The sequence below is a fragment of the Camelus bactrianus genome, chromosome 3, assembly GCF_048773025.1.
Source record: "Camelus bactrianus isolate YW-2024 breed Bactrian camel chromosome 3, ASM4877302v1, whole genome shotgun sequence".
Taxonomy (NCBI): domain Eukaryota; kingdom Metazoa; phylum Chordata; class Mammalia; order Artiodactyla; family Camelidae; genus Camelus; species Camelus bactrianus.
Genome location: NC_133541.1, coordinates 105,951,090 through 105,974,462, shown reverse-complemented (window position 1 = coordinate 105,974,462; position 23,373 = coordinate 105,951,090). Strand labels below are relative to the sequence as shown.

General features: G+C 39.4%; 2 protein-coding genes across 7 annotated transcripts in view; one reads left to right on the top strand and one right to left on the bottom strand.

Annotated features, from left to right (window-relative positions):
* The window catches only part of SPINK5 (serine peptidase inhibitor Kazal type 5), a 121,053-nt gene that overhangs the window by 15,471 nt on the left and 82,209 nt on the right, over positions 1-23,373 (bottom strand). Inside the window, exons 11-27 of the mRNA XM_010956071.3 lie at positions 22,688-22,775; positions 20,881-21,008; positions 19,578-19,659; positions 18,343-18,470; positions 17,835-17,916; positions 17,361-17,488; positions 14,853-14,901; positions 13,680-13,807; positions 11,899-11,986; positions 9,447-9,574; positions 8,737-8,800; positions 6,276-6,403; positions 4,648-4,747; positions 3,097-3,224; positions 2,601-2,673; positions 1,627-1,754; positions 1,382-1,460 (exon numbers count right to left, since the gene is read on the bottom strand). Of these exons, the coding sequence (XP_010954373.1) occupies positions 1,382-1,460; positions 1,627-1,754; positions 2,601-2,673; positions 3,097-3,224; positions 4,648-4,747; positions 6,276-6,403; positions 8,737-8,800; positions 9,447-9,574; positions 11,899-11,986; positions 13,680-13,807; positions 14,853-14,901; positions 17,361-17,488; positions 17,835-17,916; positions 18,343-18,470; positions 19,578-19,659; positions 20,881-21,008; positions 22,688-22,775 (1,729 nt within the window). The remainder of the gene's footprint in view (positions 1-1,381; positions 1,461-1,626; positions 1,755-2,600; positions 2,674-3,096; positions 3,225-4,647; positions 4,748-6,275; positions 6,404-8,736; positions 8,801-9,446; positions 9,575-11,898; positions 11,987-13,679; positions 13,808-14,852; positions 14,902-17,360; positions 17,489-17,834; positions 17,917-18,342; positions 18,471-19,577; positions 19,660-20,880; positions 21,009-22,687; positions 22,776-23,373) is intronic.
* LOC105069853 (sperm-associated acrosin inhibitor) overlaps positions 1-23,373 on the top strand; it is a 319,348-nt gene that overhangs the window by 241,437 nt on the left and 54,538 nt on the right. Inside the window, exon 11 of one of the 6 annotated variants that reach the window (XM_074360896.1) lies at positions 17,236-17,366. The exons of the other annotated variants lie outside the window; for them this stretch is intronic. The gene's annotated coding sequence lies outside the window, so the exon portion shown is untranslated. Of the gene's footprint in view, positions 1-17,235; positions 17,367-23,373 lie in introns of those variants that run through there. 6 annotated transcript variants of the gene reach the window in all.

Sequence of the window (23,373 nt, the reverse complement as noted above, 5' to 3'; positions counted from 1 at the left end):
CAATGGAACAGGGTCCACAGGCGTTGACCTCTATTGGAATTTTTGGACATCCAAAGAAGTTTGTCTTAAACTTCCTTCCTAACCTCAAAGAGCCAAAGCAGAGTTACAGAGGAGCACCTTAAAAAGCACTGTAACCGAGACTGTAGTTTCCCTTTCTTTAAACTGTGATACCCGTGAATGACTCCAGACCTACTTTTGTCTGCAGCATTTCTACAGTTCTCTGGAATTGAATACCTGATCACCATACTAAATATCTCAAAGCTGTCATTTTTAGAAGTTTCTAGAATTCTTTTTCCAGGCACCCCAAATACCGCATACACATATGTTCATGACAGCACTCACCTGCCTGCATTGCAGCCTTCGCTGTGGGTACAAATCTCTGGCTCTTCTATTTGTTATCTATGTGTAGTTAACATCTCTGAGTTTCTCACCTGTAGAATTGGAACAGTACCACCTACTGCATAGATGTTGGGTGGGTTTCAATATGACGGTGCACGTGCTTTGGAAAGCTCACTTTACTTTGCATATTAGATCAGACTAGCTTTCTTTTTGCCACATGCACAAAAAAACTAGGTATTTTCTATACATACATACATAGTTTTATCTTCTTGTTTGAAATTCCTAAAAATCTTTAATTTTTAAATATTTATTTAAAAAATTGAAAAAAAAATCAACCAAGATTATAAATCGAATAGATGGCCAGTAGAGATCACTGGAAGTCGTACAACAGTCTTTTCTCAAAGCCCTTCATCTACCCAAATGCACGTCAGATATTCCCAACATATTTTTTTAAAAACGATAATTACTCTTAGTGTTTCAGTTTGTTTAGTCACTATAGAACTGATGAAAAGTTGCCTCATTCATGGGAAAACTTTCCTGGGGTAATTCTCACTATTTTACTTTTTTATCTGAAGTCCATAAATGGATTAGAAGAGACCGTGCTGTGTCGCAGTCTGTGTGTCGGTGTTGTAAAGCCCTGAACATTATGTTTAAAACCCCAAGTTGAGCACAAGATGGCACTAGAATGCCAAGTCAAGACTTTATCATCTGGACCTCCAAGTTTTTGATATTTGCTTTCTTGTTTGTAATTTTGGAATCTGTTTGCTTAATTGTTTTAAAACTTCAGGAAAAAAATGTATCTGACACCAGCAATAATTTGACAGCTGCCACTGTTCCTACAAATGTGTGGTACTTGCATCAGAGTTGCTCTTAGGGCACTGAATTCCGTGCTATTTCTTTGAAGATCTGGCATGTCTTGCTTGTTTCTCACTAAGTCCACAATGATGCGGACAGAGTAGGCATTCCATAAATACTTGTTGAATGAATCAATCTTACAACCAACCACCCAAATTTAAGTATAAGGATGTCTAACCGACATTACCTGTTTTTCATCCTCATTTTCGGCTGTATTTCTCAAGTTGTCCTCCTCTTTCTTTTTTTTTTCAGCTGCTTCCCTTTCCCTTAGGGGGGAAAAATGGGAAGAAACATTTCAAACAAAGTGAACAAACACCTCATTAATTACTAGATACGCTTTAAAAAACAAAAACTCATTTTCTCAAATTGATGAGAAATGATTATTTACCTTAAGGTTCACAATTAGAGGCCCATTTTTGAAAAAATACTCACAGTTTTTCCTTACACATAGCACACTTATTGCCATGTGTCTTGCCATCTGGACCCTGGACAGGGTCACTTTCTCGGGTGCAAATAAGTTTTCCATCTTTCATTTGACTTCTAAACATATCACATACATCCTGAAAAGAAAGATTATATTGGAAATGGTTGTTTTCACATAGTATTTGAGTGAGCTTGAGAATTGAAGATTTGACTTAACTTTGCTGTGGGAGGTTGTTTAATGGACCACAAAGGTGTTCATGTTCTAATTCCTAGAAACTGCATATGTAGTCTTACATGGCAAAGAGAAATTAAGTTTGCTAATCAGCTGACCTTAGAATGGAGAGGTTATCCTGGATTATCTGGGTGGGTTCAGTGTAATCACAAAGGTTCTTATGAGTGAAACAGGAAGGCAGGAAAATCAGTGTCAGAATGATGCAGCATAAAAAAATTCAACTGGCCTCTGCTCATTTTAAAGGTGGCCACAAGGCAAGGAATGCAGGCATTTCTAAAAGTTAAAAAAGCAAAGAAATGGGTCCTCCCCAGAGCCTCCACAAAGAGAAGTAGCCCTACTGATACCTTGGTTTTAACACAGTGAGACCCAGTCAGGACTTCTGAACTCCAGGAATGTATGATAATGAATTTGGGTGGTTTTAAGCCACTATTGGCAAGTTAGTTACTGAGGCTGAACCTCATTTTCCCTATTTATAAAATAAGGTTAAAAAAAACTTATTTGACCAGGCTGTTGAGATAATTAAATAGACTACTATTCATAAAAGTAATTTGTAAAGTGTTAGACTGAAAGATTTCCATTTGGTGTTAAATCTCTAAGCTGAACAAGTTACCAGTGATATTCACATTAATGATGACTTCAGACCTTCTCAGGGCAAGATCTTGACTGGCAACACTGACACCCTCTTTGACATTTTTGATAGTCAAGTGTTGACTTACAGAAAGACCATTCTTGCCAAAACCTAAAGATTCACCTTTCCTGATGCTGATTCAGTCTCATTTGATCTGTAGCCAGAATGCTTATTTTTTTCCTCTGCTTCTCTTTGCCTGGAAGAGAAAAGAGTCAGTGGTCATCCTGCTAACACACATGCAGGATTGGAAGGGGCCTTAGAGTTTATGTATCCTAGACCACCTCCCAGGGACAGACGGCCACCTCGGTTATTAGCAAGCTCCCTCATTACAAGGTAGATATTCTAGGCAGACCAACTCAAGTCATCTCAGAGTCTCCTTTATTTGTACCCAAATTTATCTCCCTGTAACTTTCATCCATTAGTCTTACTTCACATTCTCAGGACAACACAGAATAAGCCTACATTCCTTAGGGGATGCAAGAGAAAGAGGTAATATTCGAGAATTAACAAAAAGGATAGTTTTCATGAAAGGAGCTATAAACCAATGAGAAACAGCCCCTAACGCAGGAGGGATATGTAGCTATCTTTCAGACATGGGCAGGTTGAGGAAAGTACTTACAGGATCTCCTGACACATGGTACACTTGTTGTTGTACGATTTGCCGTCTGCGTCCCGTACAGGGTCCCTCTCCCGAGTACAGCTGAGTTTTCCATCTTTAATTTTTGCCCGAAACTCAGCACATTGGTCCTGAAAGGGGAGAAGAGAGCAGACCTCCTGGATGATATGATCTTTTGTGCTGGTATTAGTTTGTTAAACAATATGAGGAAGAAGTTTATGTCTCTTTCCTCTTACAAGGGATTGCTGTGTACGGAGAAAGAGGGCCTGGAATCATCCATGTTCTAAGAGGTCAGTTGTCATGGGTTATAATGCTGCTTTGAAGGGTCTACAACAGGGAAATTACAGAGCTGGCTGGGATTTAATCGCGTAGATCAAGGGTCAGCAAACTGTAGCCTACAGGACTAATCTGTCCTGCTTTAGTGTTACATACGAAGTTTTATACATAAAACTGGAAACACGCCCTCACTCACTCATTTACATATTATTTATGGCTGCTTTCCCACAGCAGTTGCAGAGCTGAATAGTTGTAACAGAGACCATGTGACCCACAGTGTCTAAAATATCTGCTATCCGGCCTTTTACAGGAAAAAAAGAAAACCTGCTGACTTCCGGTATAGGTAGAAGGGAAGGAAGAAATGCTGGGAGAGGGCATAAATCACGCAAAATGCCAAGGAAGACTAGGCTCGAGCAAATTATGGAGAAGATAGATAAAAGGGTCTTAACGAGTCCGTCACTTGAGAGTGAGAACTCAGCCTCCTGAAGGAGAAAAGAGGGGAAGACAGAAAGGCCACAATGTAGCAAAGGCCAATATTGGGCCTGTGTCAGATCTGGAGGCAAAGCCATGGTCTTGGTCTCCCCAGGTCCTAACAATAGAAATAAGGTGGCTGTGATCTTAGGCAGCTGTGTTCACGTGCCCGAGGAACGGGGCCTACACGCAACACTGTCATACTGACACTTGAAAATGCCTCAGGAAATGTGAACACGTTCTAAGTGATTTTATTGTATCCCTGTAGGAGGACCGCTAAATAAGAGAAACTAGAATTTAGTGAGATGAGGTGACTGGTTCACTGCTTCACTTGTCCACGTGGCAAGGGCAGAATCACACCCAAAACTGTCTAACCCCCAAAGCTGTGCCCTTTCGCCATATTATCCTGCCTCGGAACAATCAGGGAAAGAAAATAATAAAAGGAAACGAGCAGCACGTGAGGCTGATGTGGAACTTGTCCACACAGGTGCACCACTTGCTCTGCTAGGATCAATTATTGGCCTGAAAGGTAGGTGGAAAAAAAAACACAGAGGAGTCAGGAGACTGGGATAAGGTCGTCATGTTAATTATTTCATAAGTCATAAGTTAATAAGTCAGAATGAGCCCTGGAGAGACTAAAACTTGCCCAGATGTGACCCGATAGTCTTAAAGGGAAACCCCCTGTTCTTCCAAGGATGCTTTCCAGCTCAGCACTAAATACACGCGGAGGCTTTTACTGTGGGCTCTGCTGCGGCCCTGCTGTCAGTGAGCGGCGCCCTCTGGTTATGGAAATCCGAGGCTGCTCACCTGAGCTTTCCCTCCACCGCCCCTGGCGTTGGAGCCGTGCCCTGCGGCGTTTCTCTGCTCCTCCTCTTCTTTTCTCTTTCTTTCTTCATCTTCTTTCTGGCTGGAAATTAGAAAGTGGGAGGTAGGGAATGACATTACAGAGAGGGGAGCACATTTCTCTTGAGTTTCTGATCCTATGACAAAATTAACTTGTATGGAATTCACCGGCATTCGGTGAACATCTATTACGTTGCATGCCCTCTTTGAAAACAGAAAAGTGAATTATGCGGAGTCCTTTTGCCTGGAAGATCTCTTAGGGCAGTAAAAGAAAACCAGTGTTTACACAACCGCAAGCAAGACTAGGTGAGCAATTAGCTAGCATTTCATAAATGCTCATGGGAAACCTCCAGCCGGATTTCTCTCAAATACCTCATATTCAGGAGGTCCCCATATAATTATCTTCTCTGCCAAATGTGTTCTCCCTCCTGGATCCTCTGTCTTTCACAAAGAACACAGCGTTGGAGCCATCCCGACCCGCTCCCTCTCCTTCAGCTCACGTAGCTGTTGGCACAACCCTGCTTTCACCTTCGCCGTGTCTCCCATGTCGATGCACTGACCCTCTGTGCTGGCTCCCTCGTCCTGATTACTGTGCCCCCGGAACCACCAGCAGCATTCTCAGTTTTAGTCCCTGCCTTCTCTTTTTCTCCTTTCTACTGCTGACATATGGATCTTCCAAAAGGAACCATCTTTATGCTACTCTCCAAGCTGAAAAATTTCAGCACCTCCCCATTATATATAAAATTATCCTCAAAATTCTTGATCTGGCATTCAGAGTTGGCAAAATGAGTGCATTCTAAGTAAACCAAAGTGGTTTGCTCTTTTATGCACATTCTCCAGTTTTCTTAATTTTACATTTTACCTCTCCTTTGTCCCTCTTCTCAGTCCTTCCTGTGCTGTTCACATATTATCCAAAGTGCAAGGTACAGTTTTATCCCTTCATAAAACTCTGTTACCTCTCCCCTTCCTGAAGCACCATGACACCCTATGTCCCTCACTTTCCATTTAGCAGTTCTTCCTTTGTATTGTATTCCTTTATGCCCATGTTTAATCCCTAGTGAATTCTGATTTCTAGGAAGGCTGTTTGATTCATCTTTGTATAATCATACACTGTAGATGTTCAGCAGGTAACTGTTGAATGACAAATATTCTGGGCACACTCACAAACTGCGTGTAAAGAGCTATTTTCCATTTCCTAAAATGTGACATTTTCAAAATTGAGGTAGAGGAGTTAGATTGATAGTAAAATCCGTGTGTGCTCTTCCCAGTGGGAATCACAGGGTAACCCAGAGAAGGAATCCACCTTACAGTCAAGGGCTTGGAATTTTATCAAGAAAAATATCGTGATCTCTTGGTAGGCACCACCCCAAAACTAACGCAGAACACAGTGTGATAACTTAGCCATCGGTTACCCATTTCTAGAATTGTGATAGACTTTATAAAGAAAGATTCACCTAAAAGTGCTTTACCGGTCATCATCTGTTGCTTCTATATGTAAGAAAAGGACAAACACAACATAGCCTTTCTTTCTTCCCAGCTCTTTGCCTCCCCAGCCCAGCCGCCCACAGCACGGGCGTCATCTGTGCACTCACAAGACTGCTTTGCACATGGCGCACTTGTTGCCATGGGTCTTGCCATCCGGGCCACGCACGGGATCATTTTCTCGAGTGCAGAAAAGATTTCCATCCTTCAGAAGGCTCCGAAATTCATTGCACATATCCTAAGAGGAGGAGAAAAGGCAAGAGCTTGGCTATTTTCTTGTAAGTTACTTTGTTGGTTTCCTACTAAGTGCTTTCTGAGGAAAAAAAGAAGGAAAATGACCTAAGGATTTTTTTTTCCTGGTAGTTGTTTTGCTCAATTCCTCCTGAGCACACAGCACTTAAAAACAGGTTTCTTTTTCTTTTTCCTTGAGATTTGTGCCCCAAATCCAGACTGAACAAGCAGTTACACACAAAAGCAGGATCTCTTAATAAACTGGGCTCTCTGAGGACTGGTCACAGCCCTTAGTCAAGATTTTGTCGTCTAGCTGTATTATAACGCAATAAAAACACTGTACATGACATAGAATCAAAAACGTTAAGATTTGGGCAAAACTTCTAAGTTCATCTGGTGCTACCATGCATACAACGTCTCAACCCCCTTTATGTCATTCGTACCTGCCAAGAAGTCATCTAATGTGCATTGGAACATCTGCAATGATAAGGAGTCCATTACCCTCCGGATAGTTCATCCCCAAATTTTCATTAGATCATTCCCACAAATTAGCCACAGTGCTGCTTCGGAGGGATCTTGGAAAATACCTCTAATCGATCCTGTAGGTTCCTGCCCTTAGGGTTTTGTTGTTCTAAGATGTCATTGCAAGTAGAATGAGTGTGTTCCAGTAACCAAAGTCAAGGCATTTTACTTCCCTTAGAGAAACAGAGGATTATTTTTTTTTTTTCATACAGACAGTTCTTCAGATATTTAGAGAAAGCTTTCTTTGCCTTCTCCCAGGCTTCCCTATGTTCTTTTCCAAGAGCTAATAAGCATCCCCAAATACTTCAGTCATTCTGTTTCAATCATTGGCACCATTTCTTGTTCTGAATTCTTCCCTTTTCCTAAAGAATGTGACATAATATCTCCAGTATGTCCGGACAAGCACGGATAAGTTGACGGCTACATCATTACTGTTACTTAGAATTCCAGTTTGCCACCAAGAGACATTGGTTGAGAAGTGTTGCCTCTCCGTGCCTCAGCTACCTCTTCTATAAAATGGAAGTGACAGTAGCTGTTTCACATGGTTAAAGCAATAATGGCCAATATGTATTAAGTGTTCAGTATGTGTGCTGGATTATTGTGAGAATAATGTGAGAGAACATAGATCTCTGTGTACCTATGACTGATGCCTAGGAAGTACGCAGTAAATTTTAGCTCTAGAGCTAAACTGAGATAAAACATGCAAATCACCTAAGATTATGGAATTAATTACTGATGGCTATTAAGATTGAATCTGTGAGGGTTTTTTTTTTCCCCCGCCCTGTATCTTTTAGTTCAGTTTGAAACTCAGTGAGGACAAGAGAGAGTTTTTCTCCTAGCTCTGCTTCCTGGTTCACGGCCAATTCCCTAACTGATCATATTTAGCAAAAGAAATATGGTATGAGAGGACAGTTTACTTGTAGTAGCTAAGGTGAAATCAGAAGTTGTCTCATACTAAAGAATATTCTCTTGTTGATGTTGAAAGGGAATCATACGATTTGCTCGTATTTTTAGATTCAGACTCAATTGTGGGAAATACGATTGTAAATAGACCAATCATATAGAATTCCAAGTGTGATATATTTTCAGAGATTATTTTTAATATCAGTAGTTTTTGTTGGGGACAAAGAAATGACCACAAGCCTGGAAATAGCTACTTGGAATCAGTCTTTTTGAAACTTGAAAACCAAGAAAATATTTGGGGGGGAAATTGCTCTTCTGTTTTTTCCCCAAAATGCTGGCACCAGAATGATTAAAGGAGAACAAGGAACACACTTGATCTGACCAGATGTGCTCATCCAAAGCTGCACAGCACGTTAGGAACTAAGCTTGAATTCTGTTGTTTTTGTTTTTCAACTGTGAGAACTTTGAAGTATAAAGATTCTGATGCCAACAGTCTTACTACGTTTGTAAGCAAGTATTTTCTCTCTGGGTTTTAAATCTTCATTTAAAAATATGGCAATGGAGTAAATCAGATGTTTGCAAACTACACTACGACCTGTGAGCAAAATGTGGCCCACCACTTTTTCTGTGTGTGGAGTTCAGGTTTTGCTGGAACACAGCCATGCCTGTTTGTTTGCATATTATCTCTGGCTGCTTTAGAGCTACAATCGCAGCGTCGAGTGGTTGTGACAGACTGAATAGCCACAAGCTACAATAACTACTGTCTGGCCCTTCAAGGAAATTTTGTCACCCCCTAGACTCAATGAACTTTTGAGTTGTCTCACATAGGCCTTCAGTGGTTCCTCGAGTTAGTTTTAAAGGAACAATTGCAAACATCATCCTTCCGCTGTGGTGTGAACCTTTCAGGACAGCTACCTTTTCAGCTTCTCTCTTCGCTCTTGTTCTAGATTCAGCTTCTTTTTCTCTTGCTTCTTGCTGGCTGTAAGAAAAGGGGGGGGGGATCATTCCCAGCACCCAATACGTACGATCCCAAAGGGAAATCTCTCTAGATGGAAATGTTCCGTTACTTCCGCACCTCTGCCAAGCCAGCTTGGGAGCAGAAAGGCAAGTGCACGCCTCTCTATATATTGTTCTTGTTTTTAATGTTGCTTAGAGGATGAGACACACACGCCAGGGCAAATCAGTAAATAAATTCCCACTACTGTATTCTTTCAGAAAACAAAGATACTGTCCTTCTCCCCAGAAAACACCTAGGGTACTTAAAAATGACTAGATGTTAGCAAATTATCGATTTGTTGGCACCTAGCGACAGTATCTGTGGACTATTCACGGCAGCATGGATGCAGAGAGCAGAAACCCCAGTCCTTGTGTGCCACTCACTCTGGGGGGACTTGCCCGTAGCACATGGTCCTCCCCGATGGCAATTCACATACCTTTCAGAAACTGAGAACACTACAAAGAAAAGCACTAAGTGTATGGCTTTATAATAGTAAGTCCCCGAACTCAGTGCAAAGCTAGCCTTAACTACATCCCTCCTGGAGGAAACTTTCAGCATCATCTCTTGTGCCCACCACAGGCCCATCTCCTCCTGCATCAGCAGGGGCAGTGACTGCAGCTCTACTCACAAGAAGGCCTCACACATGGAGCAGGTGTTGCCGTGCATCTTCCCGTCTAGGCCCTCGATGGGGTCGTTCTCTCTGGTGCAGGGAAGGCGTCCGTTCCTCACATAGTTACGGTAGTCACGGCACAGCTCCTGCCAAGAGAGGGACGCCTTAAGAATCACATAGCTAAGTACTGGAAAGCTTCCTCCACGTTGCTCCCTTTGAAAACTATGATCTAGTGCCCCACACATAATGGATGCATCAGAAAGGTGATGCAGAAGGTCGACATTAGCTGAGATGCTTTTCAGAGACCTAGGTCATACATTAGTTGGAATATACAATTGCTGTCACTTAGTTTATTAGAAAACCTTCAGTTGAATTCAAATATGATTCTGGGCTAGGCACTGTGAGAGATACAAAGAAGAAGAATTTACTGTCCTTTTTGTGGAGGAATTTGTGGTTGGCCGAGTAATAGCTCCCTCCGCGTGAATTTGTCCAACTGTAATACCCAAGACCTGTGAATATGTTATCCTGTAGGGTAAAAGGGACATTGCAGATGTGATTGAGTAGAGGACCTTGAGATGAGGATATTATCCTGGATGATTCTGTGGTGCCCAATGTAATCACAAGGGTCAGTCTTAGAAACTAGAAGAATAAGACGGAAGAGTGGGAGAGGGAGAGGCGACTACAGAACAATTAGAGATGCAGTGTGGTTCGCTTTGGTGGAAGGGGTCCAAGAGCCAAAAAGCAAAGAGACAGATTCTCCCCTAGAGATTCCAGAAAGGAATGCAGTCTTACCAACTCTTTGATTTAGTCCATTGAGATCTATGTCAGAGTTTTAACCTAAAGAACCATAAAACCATATTTGTCTTGTCTTTTAAGCCACCAAGTTTGCAGTAATTTGTTACAGCAACAATAAAAAGCTAACAAGGAGTTTTTAGTTTCTTTGGAGAAAATACATAGAAGTGTCTATAAGTTACGCTAAAAAATGGTGTAATTGAGAAATAAAGAAAAATTGCCGACAGATGATAGAGCTATTCAATATAAATGGGGAAAATCTTTAGGGAACGGGAAATATTTATGCTGAGCCATGAAAGGTGGCCAGAATTTTGATTGATAGAGAATGAACATTCATGACTTAGTAGGAGAAAATCCATATAGAAAATAGAGTTCATTGTATGTATACTATTGAGGACTTAAATATGTGGGGGACTGTGCTGTTATACATGTTAAGTTCCTTGGAACCTCCATAAAAATAATAACCATAATAATAATTCTATTATTATTTTATAAACTAAGGAAACTAAGACATCAAGACGCTAACTGTTTGACTTTACTGGTTGGAAGATAGATAGAGTGAGTACTGAACCCTGACAATGTGAGTCCAGGATCTAGGTTTTTAATGACAGTCCTACTGAGTTCACGAGATGCGAAGCCATGAATCAATGATTAGCATGTTCAAGAAGCAATCAGGTGACCAGTGTGGCTGGCACAAGGGGAGCATTGGGTAGGAAATGCCACCTGAGAGGCGGCCGAGGTCAGATCACATACGGCATTGTAAGTCACCAGAAGGACTTTGATTCTTGTTCTGAGTGAGATGAGAAACCACTGGGCAGTAAATAATTCCTTTGGCTTCCGAGTTGAGAGTAGACTGTAGGGATCAAAGGTGAGAGCAGAAAGAAATGAGAGCTTCCAAATTAGATAAGGATAAAGGAAAGGAGTCATGAAGACCTGAGGTATAGCCCACAGGAATTACACAAATGCAAGTAGGGTGCAACATCTAAAGGGCATCATGGGCTTCAAAGCCAGAACTTGTGGTTCCATTGTTAGCTCTCCAATTACTGTCTGTGTGTGTAAATATACATATGTATACATCCTGTGTGCATCCTAACTTCTTATCTGAGCCTCCAGTTCCTCTTCCATAAAATACAGATATGTACCTTGAATAGTTACTACAAAGATCAGTTATAAAATTGTAATATCACATGTCATACAGTAGCAAATAATTAATACCATGACCACCGTCATTGTCATCACCATCATCCTGTGAGATGTTACAGAAAACAAACCCAAGGCTCAAAGATGCTTTTAAGTTATTTTCCCAAAATCTTACAGTCAACTGGGATGAAAAACCTAGGTTTGTGTTTTGTTTTGTTTTTTAACTAAACACCCTTATACAAAAAGATATGGAGAAAATTCTAAAATCTGCCTGTAATGGTTTGCATTCAGACAAGACAGCAGTGTGTATACACTTCTTTCGTGGGGCACTATAATTCACATGGTCAGTGGAGAAAAGGGTGATCGGCTTCTTCTCAAATGCGCAAGCAGCTAGATAAGATTTGAGGTGAATAAACTGAATAAGGAAGAAGGGATCTTCTTATATATGAGAATCTAAATACATTTTGGAGGAGATGGCGGGAGCCTTGCCTGGAGGGAACGGGCTATTTTTGTGGTTCTGATCGTCTGGAACAACTACCTGTATTGCTTCTCTCTTAACCTTCTCAGCCTCAGCTTTCTCCTTTTTTTCCTTGCCATTTTTTTTCTTCTCTTCTTCTTCAAGTTTGCTGCAATAAAAAAAGATACAAGCTAACTACAATTTCCCATTCTCTTTGGTAACATATATATATTTTTAATCTTATGGACTTAAACATCTGTAGATCATGAACTATATAATATCCCAATAACTATCACTAGTAGTTAATCAAGATATTTGTCGATTTGCTTATGTTGTATAAAGGAGATTCTGAGAAACAATTCCTCCTCTCTAAAACAATCAAAATCTGGCTGCTAATATTTGTAATATATATGAAATAATTTCCTTAGTAATCACCATTCATCTGTTTTATTTGGTAATATATTTTAAGAAGGAAGGAGGATCTTCCAGACCAAAGGTCATATTAAGTCTTTAGTACAAATTTATCCAGTCAAGAGGTGCTCATACTTTGCCCAGTAATGCAGATTAATTCAGTAGTTTCCAATCCCTCTTAGAAATATAAAACTAACATGCTTTTTCATCAGTATGTGAACTTCGAGGAGTCTTTTACGTATCAGTCAGTGATTTCAATCAATGATCTGAAAAAAGCCACAGTTGCCTTGACTTTTTTTAATTGTGCAGCTTTTTCTATCTAAATAGCCACTGCATGAATGATGAGAGCAAGGGGTGATACCAGGTCAGATGACAGGCCCCTAATCAAAATAAACCATGTTTCACTATAAAATTAAATTTTAAATATTATTTTAATTGCACTGAAATTCAAGTTTTAGAGTGCAATTATGATTCAAGTCCAAAAAGATTCAACCAGTAATTTTTGGAGGTCGATCATGAGCCTAAGATGTTGGCATTCTTGTTATGTTTTTAGTGGCACGTAGCCTGTCAGCACTAGAAAGATCTTAGCGTTTATTACCTCTGATATAGTCATTACCACAGCCCCAGCAGATGCGGCAGGTGAGAGGAGAGCCCTGATTTCTTGAATCTCAGGGCCCGTTTAATCTACTGGCTGCCTCTGTCAAGCTGTGTGCATATACTTAAGATGAGACCAAGACATGTGAAAGTTAAAGGGAAACAACTTTGAAACTCTTTAAACAGATATTATTTGAATATTTTTCTGAGCATGTATTTTAGTGTGAGGCTTGGGAGGGAATTGGGAGTCTTACAAGGAAAAGAAGCAGAGGTGGTGACAATCAGCATCTCTATCGTCCCACACAGTGGGGCTCTACTCAAGAGGACATTTTAGTAAATGTCTGTTACGTGGCCGAACTCTTGGGGATTTCACTCTTTAAGCCACTTAGCAAAGTATTTATTTCACTTGCCTGTAGTAATGCTCCTGAAAAGGTAAGTACAACCCACTCTGTTCCATTTCTTGTTCAGGCTATTTTAGACGTGTTTACACGCTGGCCCCATAGACCTCTGCCCAACCGGTTTTCCCTTAACCAGTATCTGAATATACTCACAGAATCAAAATTTCAGGAGTGAGAGACCAGAGAGACAATCCCACCCAGATCATCCATCTTCTGCTCTCTTTGTTATGAGTGATGATTATCAAGTGTTAAAAACCTGCTCCCATATATTAAGACTCTTCCCTGACTTAGCTAGAAGAAAGATGACCGAATGGAGAAAAGTGATTAAATATTACATAATTCCTTGTCCATGGGCTTTTAAAATGATCTCTCATACAAACCATGGTACATATTCTATACATTTACAAAGAGACTGAGACTCAGGGATGGTCAGTGGTGAGGAGGTGCAGAGACACTCACAACATGCTGGCACACATTGCACACTTGTTTCCGTGCATCTTGCCATCTGGGCCACGGACAGGGTCATTCTCCCTGGTGCATATGAGCATTCCGTTCCTCAGTTGGCTCCTAAATTCACTGCAGAGTTCCTGCAAAATGAAGAAAACGTTTTCTCAGCTTGGTTTTCTACCCTTCCTATGCTTTTGTCTGTTTATGACGAGTAAGTAATGCAGAGTAAGAGGAAAGAAGAAAAATGATTGCATGTAGCAGTGAATCAGTTAGCATTTAAAAGGCTTCTGGCATGGCCTCAGCATTGTGCTGACACTGGTGGGTGTGTAAATATTTATCATAGACATTCTCCTGAGGGTGCTTGTAATCTAGGTACAGAAGAAAGCTGACGAAATTGATGGAGACGGATATGAAATATATGTGTGTATGTTGTGTTGCACATCACGGTCTATAAAAGCTATGAAAGATCAAAGGTGAGGAGATTCAACAGGCCTCAAGGAGGGGCTTTCTGGAAAAACCGAGACTACTAATGAGCCTTCATGAGAAAGAAGGAAATCCTGCCGTTTACAACAATTTGGGTAAAACCTGAGGGTGTTGTGCTAAATAAGTCAGATACAGAAAGAGAAATACTGTGTGGCATCACTTATCTGTGGAATGTAAAAGCCACATTCACAGAAATAGAAAGCGGTGCTGCCAGGGGCGGGGGAGTGGGGGCTGGGTGAAAGCGGTCAGGGGTACAAACTTGCAGCTGTAGGATGCGTAAGTTCTGGGGACCTAACGTACAACATGGTGACTGCAGTTAACCATACTGTGTTATATACCTGAAAGGTGCTACGAAGGTACATCTTAAATGTTCTCACCACAAAATACAAATGTAATTATGTGACATGATGGAAATGTTATCCAGCGCTACGGGGGCAATGATTTTGCATTATAGAAATGTACCAAATCAACTAGCTACACAAACTTACACAGTGTTAAATGCCAGTCATATCTCAATAAAGCTAGACATTTTAAAAATAATATGCAGGCAAAAAAAGAACACTGTGAGCCTTCATTTATCTTTAAAAGGCTGAGAAAAAAAGAGGAAAAAACACATGAAAGCTAAGGAGGATATATCTAAAATAAAAGTATGGAGGAGAGAAAAAAATGTTGGTATAACATGAACATTCCTGAGATAATTACCCCCGCAGCTTCTCTTTTAGCCTTTTTTCTTGCTTTTTCTTCTTGTTGACTATAAGAAACAGGAAAAAAAGAGAGAGAGAGAAAACAGAAATGAATCTTAATATGGTAGGGAGGTAGATACTTAACATTCACAAGTTGATCATTCATTGCTTTGACTATCGTCAAGCAACTCCAAAGATCCACTCATAGTAATTTGTATATTTTTGGATAACAGATTGATTTATCACATCTCAAGAGAATGATATGCAAGAGAATATCCCTTAATTAATGAGTAAACATATTTAGCTTCCCAGCAAATAGACTGCAATTTAAGACTTTATTACTTGCTGATTCTTTCGCATGTGCAAAAGATGCAAACTGTTTATAAAGTGGTGGTATTTGGTTTCTGGGAGGCAGTACAGCATGGTGATTAAGAAGAAACTCTGCAGCCAGACTGAATAAGGAACACAAAACATGTCTTAACGTCTCTCTGCCTTCCTCATCTATAAATGGGGAAAGGGAGCAGGGGGATAGGAGAGGTATTAAGAATACTTTTCTCATGGGACTGTTGTGAGCATTAACTGAGTTGATATACATGTAAAGCAATTAGAATAAGTATCTGGGACATAATAAAGTGACCGATGTAAATGATCGGTATTATCAGCACTGTAATTATTTTTTAAAGTGAGCCCTCCAAAAATAGGCATATGATGGAAATGAAATGAGAAACTCAGCTTGCAACACTGTTAGTTAATATACTCAGTCTATAGAGTAACTGCATGTGTAATGCAAATAATTCAGTCATGTTGTAGAGACAAAAAATATTAAATAACTTGTTAAAATATTTTATGTTCCAGTCAACATAAAAATTGCTCATTGAGCAAATTGAAACTTTTAAAACACTATTTGTGTATGCTTTGAAAGTGTGCATGAAATGATTATGGAGGGGAGTATGATTCTTAAGCCAATAGCCTTTACTAACATATCCATTAAATATGAGGTAATAAAACCTTAGTTTGATGAGGAATTTTTATATTGATGGAATAAAATAACTAAAATAGCTGCAAAATTGTGGGGTTTCTTATACTTCTTTATATGGAAACTGATCTAAACTGATCTAAACTTTACCATGAGTCTAAGTTGACTAAAATTTAAGAAGCATTTTCTTTTCATAATGGAAAATTATCAGAGGAAACAGCAGAGCTGACCACTAGGTGGCAGAATTACTTCCTTATCTCTGAATGATTAATGGTAAAGAAAAACAGATGGAGAGAAAAAAATGTGACAATGAGTGTGTATATGTCCATGAATAACTGAAAAATTGTGCTGAACACTGGAATTTGACACAACATTGTAAAATGATTATAAATCAATAAAAAATGTTAAAAAAAAAAAAAAAAAGAAAAACAGATGGAAAAAAGAAACCTAAATACAGGCAAATGAATCTACCTGAAGTTGATGATAGCTTTGCTAAATAATTATACCCTGTCTACACCCTACAATGAGAAATATTTTCTTTATTTTTCCTTTGCCGAAATTTTCCTCATTCTCATCTTCTCCAGGCCTTAATTTTTTCATCTATAACTTGTGATAATACAGAACCCATTTCATTTTGTTGTGAAGATTAAATGAGATTAGGCAGCAAAGCCCTTAGCTAGTATATGCCAATTATATGCCTTCAGTAAATGTTGGTTATGATAACACTATGGTCATCGTTTTGACTTCAGCCCAACAGATTTTTCATGCTTCTCTGGCTCACCTACACTGCGGGACACGTCTGTTGGGTTATATTGCTCTCCACCAGGGAAGACTGAGTGACTGAATCCTTTCAGAGATTCTGGGCTTATAGAAAATTAGAGTATCCCTTGGGACAAAGGTTAAAAGACTTAAGGAGTATCATAGACTCTCGTTTGAGAGAATACACCATTTTACCTATTCTAAAGGCAGACTTTAGTCCCCTATAAATGGGTATCCAACTCCTGCACAATAAAATCATTCCTGAAGCAGCCTTCCTCTACTGTGTTGCAACATTCATCTTCATATTGTGCTCAGATCTGTCTCCCTATACATCTCATCAATTTTAATTCTATTCTTGAGGTCACACACAATGAGTAGAAAGGAAAATAGCGAACCGAACCAAAACAAAAACTCCCCAAATTTGCCCTGCACCATAATGATATATTACAAGTAATCACGTGTACTTCCTATTTCAGCTGATAATCCTTCAGAAAACTAAAAGCAATTAGTATGGTTATCACAGGGTATTCTCCTCTCTGAAAAACGGATTCTGAGTTCCTTCTGAAGTGTCCTGAAGCTATTTTGCGTCTCTTTATATCTCGATAGTTATCATCTGAAAGCTCTCCACCTGCTTTTAGATTTTGTGATTTGTTTGTTTGTTTTTCAGTACATTTAAATGTGACACCCCAAACTGAATGCTACATTGAAGAGGAAAATGTATTATGCACCGTTATGTGAACACTTCCCTTAGCAGGTGTCCCCACCCCCTCAGAAGCCCTGAGCTCTACTCACAAGAAGGCCTCACACATGGAGCAGGTGTTGCCATGCATCTTCCCATCTGGGCCCTTGATGGGGTCATTCTCTCTGGTGCACAGCAGCTGTCCATTCTTCCTAGATTTGCGGTATTCTCTGCACAGCTCCTGTGACATCAAGGAGGCAAGTCTGAAGTACTGAACACAGGTTGGATCAGACTGCAGAAAGAGCTGAAGTGTAGACTTTTTTTTCTTAAATGGGGGTCAGCAATTGGCTAATTTTAGAATAGTTCATAACTTTGAAGACATGAATATTTTTAAATGATAAAAGTTACAGATCCTCAACCTAGAAATAGTCACATATGCACATGTGTACATGCACACCTGTAAACAAATACTGACACAAACTGTGTAAATGTTTCATACAGTTTCAGGGAATTTTGGGGTTCTCTGAATGCCATCTATGATTCCCCAGGTTCATATGCCTCTGACTTGTTAGAGAAGGTCCCCTCACCTCAAAGGAAGCTGTATTCTCAGATTGCCTTTTGTTTCTTGATTCTGCTTCCTTCTGTTTCTTTTCTTTTTTCTCTGCTTGGCTAAAAGAAAGTGATTTTAAAAAGAGATGAGTAAGAATCATACAGTCTCCAGACTGAATGTGATCTGAAATATGCAAATGTCATTTAATTATTACAGTTTATATAAGTACATATATATTCCATATTATATGCTGGGTATGAACTGATTTGGCATATTGAAATGCTTCTGCTTTGTCATGTGATTTCATATCCTGCTCTGCAAGAGTTGGATCCTTGTTTTATATTGTTTCCACTTCCACAGGAACTCAGTGATTATACGTAGGAATCATTCTTTGCTAATTATGACACTGTGCAAAAACGTGTCACAAAATGCCATTGACAAGAAACAGACACAATTTAAGAAACAAAATATAATAAAGCTCAAAAAAAAATGTGAAGCAGAAGGACAAACCCCTCCCTCATTTTTCCAGCTGCAAAACTACTCACAAGAAGGCCTCACACATGGAGCAGGTGTTGCCATGCATCTTCCCGTCTGGGCCCCGGATGGGGTCATTCTCTCTGGTGCAAGGCAGTTTTCCATTTCTCAGCAACTTGCGATATTCACTGCACAGCTCCTGCCAAGATAAAGTAATTTGGACATTCATTTTATTCCCATTCAAAGCAGAAGTTTGCAACATCTACACTGGTAGAAACTCATCTTTGAGCCCAAGATTTTATCTCTGTTTATTTCGAATATAAAATTCAGTTCAGCAAACAGAACTCGTGATTGGCTAAGGGATGGAAATAAATAAGACATAATAGGATGGCACAGGATAAAGTAAGAGGTAGACAAATGAATGCCACCATAATCTAAACAGTAAAATAAGTGCAAACTTACAGGTACAAGAGAACCTGGGAACTCAGAGGTTGGGACCATGAAATCTGATTGTGGAAATCAGGGAAGGTGTCGAGGAACTGGAATAATTTGTGTGAGACCATGACGAGTAAATTGGATTTTCCTGGTTGAGAAATACGCATTTTAGATGGCTCAAATAAGCTGAGAAGCGCAGGTTGGAAACTTTACGGTGTATAGCAGAACATAAATTTCTGAATGAGGGTAAGGCGCTAAATAAGGAAAGAGATAAGGAGACGGAAATGCATCCTTTAGTGAATAATGAGCTATTTGTGCGTTTTAAGGAAAGTGAAGAGCAGTGTTGTGATCTGGTTAATATTTTCAAACTTTACTCCAGCTTCATTAGGGAGGGTGTTTGGATAAGAAAAGGAATAGAACCTAGAGGGAAGAGTAGGAGACTTTTATCATCTAAATAAAAGGTTAGGCTAACTTATATAAGGCCATGGAAATGAATATTGTAACATTTCAAAGGCCAAAACCATGTTGTGTGCGTGTGTGTGCAAGCTATTTTTAACTCAGCTCAGATGTGAGATTTTAAAAATTCACACGTAGAAAATGTACACGAAGTGTCTCTGGAAAGTGGTTAGCAGAAGTGAGCACAGTCCACAAGTGATGAAACTAGAACTAGTCCTGAGTTTTTCAAACTTCAAATAAGTTCTTTTTATTGTACAGAGTTGGTCTCTGAAGCAGCAAGAATTGATCAGTCTCCCAGAGCATTCATCTCAGTGTCATCCCCAGATTGAAGGGTTAGGATTTTCTGAGAATTTTCGCAGGGCAATATTCCAGCCTTTAGGCTCTTTGAAGTGTGTTCAAATTATAGTCTACTCACTGCGTATGAGGGTGCTTTTCCAGGTTGTCTTTTATTTCTTGCTTTTGCTTCAGCCTTTTTCTTTTCTTCAGCTTCTGCTTGGCTGAATGAGAGAGAAAACAAAAGGGAGCCTAGGACCAAACCCAGGCAGTGGTTTCTCCACATTCCTGCATCGCTAGTCTGTGCCCCCTCCTGAGGAAGCAGCAACATTGCCCTTTCATCACTGCGTATCAGTGACAGGCGACAGAGCAGCCCAAGTCTGATGAGATACTGTAACTTCTTTAGAGTTTCTGCTTATCCCTGAAAGATAGGAATAGCTATGGGTCTGGAAAATTTGCTTTCTGGAAGTTACCTTTCTTGGCTGTGGTCAGAAAAGAAACACCATCAGTGCCCACCAAGGAGATATCAAAACGAGTACCATCATGGCGTTGCACCTGGAGGCTGAAAGTGGCCTTCACACAGCACACGGACTAGTCCCCTTGTTCCACAGGGAGAAGGTGAGGCGGTGAGGGCTTTGGCTACACTGTCAGGAAACGACAGCTAAGCTCTCTCCCCTCAAGTCTATGCTCTTCCTACAACATTGTGCACACACTAACTCGATTAATTCGATTTATGTGTATTGCTTACTCACGGCTGTGTTATATAAAAGGCAATGTAAGGCAGGCTGAAAAAGGCCAATCATTTCCATACATTGATAAACTAAGTGAGCCTTAGGTTTGCTTTGTACAGTGGAATTGGAGGATACGTACAGTTAACTGATGGCATTTCAACCAAACATGGTTGTCAGGCAAAACAAAAGGCCATAGATTTTAAATGTAAGTCAACTACTTAATCCCAGCTCAACCAGATAAACTGAGAGGAATCTCAAATTTTGAAACCAAACTCAGTTATAACTTATTGAGAAATGTCACATTATATAAAGTAACATTCACTGTAATTTTTTTTCATGGTGGTTTCATAGGCAGCTTTAATAATCATTTTCTGCAGTAAGGGTTAACTTTGGGTCCTAACCCCTCTGGAAGATGAGATGCCTACAGACTTGTACAACAGGTTCACATGTGAGCTTCAGCAGTAGGGGAGAATTTGATATTTGCACCAGTCAGGATATCCCAGCACTAAGAGAATGAGTGCTTGGGGAAAACAGACATCCTGGAATAAATAGCTGTAGGCACTTAACCCCAGCTCTGTTACTAACATTCTCAGTGTAGCTTCTTCAACTCCCTTCCCAATTCCGAGCCACAGTTTCCCCATCTGTGAAACAAGCTAGTTCTATTAGATTACTGTAGAGTCCCTTCCCTCCTGGGCATTCTAAAACTGTACTCACTAGAAGGCTTGACACATGGAACACAAATTGCCATGTATTTTCCCGTCTGGACCACGAACAGGGTCATTTTCTCTGGTACAGAAAAGTATTCCGTCCTTTGCATGATCCTGAAATTGACTGCAGAGTTTCTGAATAATGAAAATGAGACAGTTTAGGTATGGTTCTCTGCTTATAAGTTATAGATGCTCTTTATCAAAGATAACTGGAAAAGAGGAATTAAGGATAAAAAATAAAACTTTTAGGATTTAGGATTACCCCGAAATTTTGTGATATTTCTCTTGTAATATTCATTCATTTAACTATTCAACAAATCTATTACATTTAAGGGGTTAAGTATGAATGTGATCTAGCTCTTATATCAAGTGAAAAGAATAAGGAATTGCAATATAAAAACCTATCAGAATTGACCGAGGTCTAAATTAAGTGTGTAGCAGCTCAAAGGAAAGAATGTTCAAGGAAGTTCACAGAAGAGCTTATATCTGAGTTGTCTCTTTAGGATATGTGTAGGAAAACAACATGTCAAAAAGGTCTTCCAAGAGGAATTCTGAAATGCAGAGACATAGAGGCAGAAGAGAACACATTATTTTGATGTAATTTATTACAGCCATGGGTATAGTGACTAAATAATTAGCTGGTCAAAGAGGGGACCTTGAAGATAAATCAAAATCACACCACTAAACTTTGAAAGGAATTTGGACTTTATTCTTAGGACATGGGAAAATGATATTTATAGCAGAGAAGGACATAATCAAATCTTTGTTTTATAAAGGCTATCCAGTCAGATGTGTGAAGGATTAAAGTCACTAAAGTCTCAAGTTAGGGAAACCATAGAAGAAAAGAAAGGAAGGGAGGGAGGGGGGAAGGATGAGAGGAAGGGTGGGAGAAGGAAAAGATCAAAGAAAGAAAGAAAAAGAACAGAAGGGAGAGAGAGAGAAAGGGAAAAATTGGAAATGAAAGATAAAAGGATAGTCAAGGGATATGTTACAACTAAAATTAAAAGGACTTTGTAACCTAGGATTGAAGAGATGAAAGCAGTTGGAAGAGGCCTCCTCAATAAGGTAGAGTTACGTGAGGGCAAAAGGTGAACGAATGAAACAGACTATTTTATGAAACTGTGAACTGTACGTCATAGTGGGTGGGATAACGCTCTGTAAGAAACAAGTTAAATAGGGTTTCTTCATGGAGTGGAATGATCCACATACACTCTAGAACACCTTTAAGTGTTAGATTTTCATAATGCCATTGGTTCATGGAAATATTTCCTACTCTTTGAGAACAGCATGGGAGATGAATCTTGATTGAAAATGTTGGCTAGAAGTACAGAGAACCGGAAGGATGCTAATGCATCCATACAAAGGAGACAGTAGGTATCTGAGCTAAAATGGTAGCACTAGAAAAAAGGCAGAGGACTATCTAAAAGATGTTTGAAAAATAGAATGTAGTATGATTTTAAAGGGAGCATATTAAAATTTTACACTGGTATTGCTTTTGAAATGAAAACCTCCAAAACAACTGTCACACATCTGGAGAAGAACATTTATCCAACTTTGAATTTAGATAAAGCTTTGATATATCACCTTCATTAGGAGTGTGAAATTATTTTACTAATATGATTTAATTTCCTCCAAATAGAGCTAAAAATTATAAATGCCATAATTATTCTAAATCTTACAAAATAACTACAGATTAATTTCTAGAAAACCCATTAGTCATAAAAGAAAAATAAATATTGAAAATGCTTTTTAGAGTAAAATACACACATACCCACCACAAAAGTCATAACTGAATTGATCAAACTTATCCTCACCTCAGTTTCTCTTTTAACTTTAACTTTTTCTTCAGCCTTTCTCAGGTTTTCATCTGTTTTATTTTTTTCTTCTAAAAAGCGCTGTTTGCTGGAGAAAGAAACAAGAATAAGTCAATGAATATAGATGTTTTGAATCTTCATGCTACAAAATGGCCATTTAGGTGCAAGCAGCAAAACAGCTAAGTGTTCCTGAGTTTTAGAACAAACATTTTCAAATCACCTTGAAGCCCCTTATTAAACTGAGATCTTCACTGTTTCCCCAAAGAACTCCTTTCATTTTGCTGTCATGTTTGCCATTTCCTTCCACTGTAACAATCTTTTTTTTTTTTCATCTTCCCTTTTAAATCTCACCAGCTTAAATTCTACCTTCTTTAAGAAGACATCCCACATGTCAAAGTGGAAATGAGTTCCACATCTTTCAGTGTGTTTTCATACCTGAATTTTCTTCTCTTACAGGATAATTTTCATGTTTTGCAAGGGGTGTGTTTGTGTGTGTGTCTACGGATTATTTTTGCTATTAGCCTTAAGCTTTTTGAGAGCAGGGATCTTCATTCATACATTCATTCATTCACTCATTTATTCAACATTTAGTTAGTAATTATTTTTTGGCAAGCAGTGGCCAGCGCCCTGGGCATATAGTACAGTAGTTCACAATATAAGCACATACCCTGTCTTCTCAGCCCTTA